The sequence below is a fragment of the Zea mays genome, chromosome 5, assembly GCF_902167145.1.
Source record: "Zea mays cultivar B73 chromosome 5, Zm-B73-REFERENCE-NAM-5.0, whole genome shotgun sequence".
Classification (NCBI taxonomy): domain Eukaryota; kingdom Viridiplantae; phylum Streptophyta; class Magnoliopsida; order Poales; family Poaceae; genus Zea; species Zea mays.
The window spans coordinates 12,391,525-12,396,542 of record NC_050100.1 but is presented as its reverse complement, the minus strand read 5'-3'; the positions used below and the strand labels follow the sequence as shown (position 1 = coordinate 12,396,542).

Below are 5,018 nucleotides of genomic sequence, written 5' to 3'. Positions count from 1 at the left end.
TCAGTGGAGGAAGTATTGTAAAATTGAATGGATTCACGTTCGACCTAACTTGGGCCACAAAGATGTATGAATTGTAGCAAGGACAGAACAAATACTTCTACTGTCCTACATGGATCTAAGGTTGTCCCCCTACGAAAGACTTAAACCCTGATGTACTCGAAATATAGAGAGGATTTTATTCTATCTACCCTCTAAAGCCTTAGGTAAATATAGATGACACTCACCAAGAACATCTCCAAGAGTGTCCGAAATGAGTGCCTTACTTTTAAATACGGGACTCAACCCACAAAAAACAATGCAATAGTGTCGTATTCTGTAAAATTTTATCGAAAAAATATAGAGCACATGCCAATGTGCCACATATAGACGACACACTATATCGGGTTGCCCCATCCTGAAACCACGACACTGTTCACCAGAGTTCTTTCTCATTAGTCGATGGGAAAGAACTCTTGTTCAACAGATGAGCGGGAATAGATTAGAAGTTTTCTTCAACTCCATCCGTTTGCATGCAAGGTTTAGCACAAACGGGTAGCAACGCAAAAGTTGAAGCGTATGGACATGGATACGATGGGGCTGAGGAGCATGACGACGCAGAACCACTCGGACCTGTGCGTGTTGGCCGAGTATACGACGATGACAGCTATTGCAGGCCACGGCAGCGCCCAGCAAATGAAGTACGGACAAACAGCAGTCGGAAAAATGGTTTGCAAACGGGAGGATAGAGAGCGCCAATTGTTTTCGCAGGTATGACAAAAACATATCTCAGTTAATTAATTGCTTAAGGGCTTTATTGTTGGAGCATAAAAATATGTTTTAGCCCTAAACTATTTCAATTGATGCCCGTTTTTAATTTATAAGGCACTATTTTTGGAGGGCCCCAAATGTTTTTGCAGGTATGACAAAAACAAATATCAGTAAATTAACTGATTAAGGGGTTTTACTGTTGGAGCATAAAATATTTTAGCTCTAAACTATTTTAATTGATGCCTGTTTTAATTTATATGGCATTGTTTTGGGGCATGTTGTTGGATATGCTTTGATCCTCTCTATTCGGAGATTTTATGTCCATTTCTTTTGTCTATTTGTATATTCTAGAAAATGTACTAAGCAAAATTAAATACATATATAGGAGTAAGATATTTGAGGATGTGACAAAAAAATACTTAGAAAAATCTGTAGCAAAAAAAAAACGTGCTTAATATGAATCTTTGATATATAAAGGATGAGATATAGAAAATATTTATAGACGATTGAGACATAGAGTGTAACTTTTTTTAGAAGAATTTATAAAAAAACCCGATATATATGAGAGGTATAGAATAACAATAGAAAGCAGGGAAATAGTTCTTTTGCGTCGACGGTCGATCTTTTGGGAATTTTGCCTGGTAATCCCAGCCTCGGAGGCTCGGAGCCCTCCATATGCCGCCTTCCCCACTCGGGATCTTCTGTAGCCGCAGGCTCGACTACAGAGTTTAGTTCCACAAGCTACAAAATTCGGCTCGCCATTGGCTTGCAAGGTGGAGAAGTGAGCCGTGGACGCTGCCCCCCACTTCTCATCGCCCTCTTTTTAATTTGCGACGATCTTTGGGGTGGTGAGCGGAGGAGGATTTCTAACTGGATGGTGAAGTTGTCAGGTGAAAAGGACGGGCGCGACGAATCCGACCATCGATCCAACGCCGAGCGCGCGTTGGAGGAGGGACCTGCCAGGCCCCACCTGCAGTGAGAGACTATAGATAGATGCCTTCCTCTCTCGATCACCTGATGGCTGATGCCTTCGCCGCCGTCTTCGCCTGCCGCTGCCGCTGCTACTACTAGTTGCCTTGCTCGCTTCCCCCCCTCTCGCCCCAGCCGCTTCCGCCCTCTCCCTTCCGTTTCCTTCCCAACTCCCAATTCCCAACCCTGGATCCAAATCCCAAGCTATCCCGGAACCGATACGGAGGGGCGCAAGCAATTATTAGCTGGCTAGCCCGGCCTGTAGCTCCGAGATCATGAAGCGCGAGTACCAAAACGCCGGCGGGAACGACGGCTACAGGGGCTCCTCCAAGGACAAGTCGATGGCGGCGGCGGCGGGGGCAGGGGAGCAGGAGGAGGAGGTGGACGAGCTGCTGGCGGCGCTCGGGTACAAGGTGCGTTCGTCGGATATGGCGGACGTCGCGCAGAAGCTAGAGCAGCTCGAGATGGCCATGGGGATGGGCGGCGCCTGCCCCACCGCTGATGACGGGTTCGTCTCGCACCTCGCCACGGACACCGTGCACTACAATCCCTCCGACCTGTCGTCCTGGGTCGAGAGCATGCTGTCCGAGCTCAACGCGCCCCCGCCGCCGCTCCCACCCGCGACGCCGGCACCAAGGCTGGCGTCCACCTCGTCCACCGTCACAAGTGGCGCCGCCGCCGGTGCCGGCTACTTCGATCTCCCGCCCGCCGTCGACTCGTCCAGCAGTACCTACGCTCTGAAGCCGATCCCCTCGCCGGTGGCGGCGGCGTCGGCCGACCCGTCCCCGGACTCGGCGCGGGAGCCCAAGCGGATGCGAACTGGCGGCGGCAGCACGTCGTCGTCCTCTTCCTCGTCGTCATCCATGGACGGCGGCCGCACTAGGAGCTCCGTGGTCGAAGCTGCCCCGCCGGCGACGCAGGCGGCCAACGGGCCGGCGGTGCCGGTGGTGGTGGTGGACACGCAGGAGGCCGGGATCCGGCTGGTGCACGCGCTGCTGGCGTGCGCGGAGGCCGTGCAGCAGGAGAACTTCTCTGCGGCGGACGCGCTGGTGAAGCAGATCCCCGTGCTGGCCTCGTCGCAGGGCGGCGCCATGCGCAAGGTCGCCGCCTACTTCGGCGAGGCGCTCGCCCGGCGCGTGTATCGCCTCCGCCCGGCACCGGACGGCTCCCTCCTCGACGCCGCCTTCGCCGACCTCCTGCACGCGCACTTCTACGAGTCCTGCCCCTACCTCAAGTTCGCCCACTTCACCGCGAACCAGGCCATCCTCGAGGCTTTCGCCGGGTGCCGCCGCGTCCACGTCGTCGACTTCGGCATCAAGCAGGGGATGCAGTGGCCGGCTCTCCTCCAGGCCCTCGCCCTCCGCCCCGGCGGCCCCCCGTCGTTCCGTCTCACCGGCGTAGGCCCGCCGCAGCCCGACGAGACCGACGCCCTGCAGCAGGTGGGCTGGAAGCTCGCCCAGTTCGCGCACACCATCCGCGTCGACTTCCAGTACCGTGGCCTCGTCGCCGCCACGCTCGCTGACCTGGAGCCGTTCATGCTGCGACCGGAGGGCGGCGGCGACACGGACGACGAGCCCGAGGTGATCGCCGTAAACTCGGTGTGCGAGCTGCACCGGCTGCTCGCGCAGCCCGGTACACTCGACAAGGTCCTGGGCACCGTGCGCGCGGTGCGGCCGAGGATCGTGACGGTGGTGGAGCAGGAGGCCAACCACAACTCCGGCACATTCCTCGACCGCTTCACGGAGTCGCTGCACTACTACTCCACCATGTTCGACTCCCTCGAGGGCGCCGGCTCAGGCTCCGGCTCCGGCTCCGGCTCCGGCCAGCCCACCGACGCCTCCCCGCCGGCCGGCACGGACCAGGTGATGTCCGAGGTGTACCTCGGCCGGCAGATCTGCAACATCGTGGCGTGCGAGGGCGCCGAGCGCACGGAGCGCCACGAGACGCTGGTCCAGTGGCGCGGCCGCCTCGGCGGGTCCGGGTTCGAGCCCGTGCACCTGGGATCCAACGCCTACAAGCAGGCAAGCACGCTGCTGGCCCTCTTCGCCGGCGGCGACGGGTACAGGGTGGAGGAGAAGGACGGGTGCCTGACTCTGGGATGGCATACGCGCCCGCTCATCGCCACCTCGGCGTGGCGCGTCGCCGCTCCGTGACGTGCCCACCGTCCGGCACAGCACAGCACAGCACAGCACAGTGGAAGCTAAGACGTCAGTGAACGCTGCTGAACTGCAGATAGCGACTGTGGGGCCACAACGGTCCTCGCCGGAGCGACGAGATGGACACTTGGAGTCCGACCGGATCGGCCTGTGTTCGTTCCTGTTTCCGGTCCCCCTCTCTCTTCCCCGTTGTTCCTTCAACCCGTCAACTATGGTAGCCCTGCTACGTTTAAATGTGTATTACTATTACGTGTAATTCCTCCAAGCGCTGATATCCAATAAGGACGAACCGGATTTCGTTAGCTCGAATGAGAATTTTGTATACAGTGCGTCCGATCCGAACCTTGGCTATGCTCACATCTCTACGGCGATGACCGTAATCCTGCATGTATGTGTCGTGGATGGCCTCGAGTGGTGCCTGCCGGATTTGGAATTTGCGGCTCGCTTCGCCATGCCCGTCCTCTAACAAATCCTCCAATCTGGTAGAGGGAGGTAGGCATGGCTGGCTGATGCGTCCTGCGGTTGCCAATGCTGGAAACGTCTCGTTGCTTTGCCTTCCTTGTAGTCCCGTCGCCTGTATGCCCGTCCTCTGCAAGCTGTTCACGATCTAAAAATAAACCAGAGTGGGCCACATGGGAGCTGCATTTCTGAGTTTCCTGAACCGTTCCTGTAATCCTGTGCGATATTGAATGGTTCTATATCCGCTACGCAATCAGTGCGCATTACGCCATTAATCCATCTCTCTATCACATAATCAGGGAAGTCGGGTTAGAACCGTAGAAGCTGTACACAGTGAGTACAGTAGGAGGGAAGGGACCGGCCATGACTGCTGTAGGACGATGTGCTTTCTCCTAGCTTTGACTGGAGAGAGAGAGAGAACAATCAGCAATGGAAACCCAACCAGGTTAGCAAGCGGAAGCGGGGGGACTCGCGCTCAGGCAAAAAGGACCGGGAGCAGTAACGTTTCACTGTCGGAAGACGGGAGCTACAAGGCGAGGGCGGCGTGCGTGCGCCCTGTGGTAGTACTTGTACTACACTACTACCGTTTAACCCGGCGTAACCACCGCCGTTTGATCGCCAGCTGGAGGGGTACAAGAACTTTTACTGCCTGCGGCGCTGGGATTGGCGCGCGCGCGTCGTGGGAGC

The 5,018-nt window shown here is 56.5% G+C and overlaps 1 protein-coding gene across 1 annotated transcript; it reads left to right on the top strand.

Moving 5' to 3' along the window:
• The first annotated feature begins 1,365 nt into the window (after window positions 1-1,365).
• LOC100127531 (DELLA protein DWARF8-like) lies at window positions 1,366-4,194 on the top strand. Its single transcript, NM_001309851.1, has one exon. The coding sequence runs from the start codon at window positions 1,992-1,994 to the stop codon at window positions 3,867-3,869; it is 1,878 nt and encodes a 625-aa protein (NP_001296780.1). The 5' UTR covers window positions 1,366-1,991; the 3' UTR covers window positions 3,870-4,194.
• Window positions 4,195-5,018: the final 824 nt, after the last annotated feature.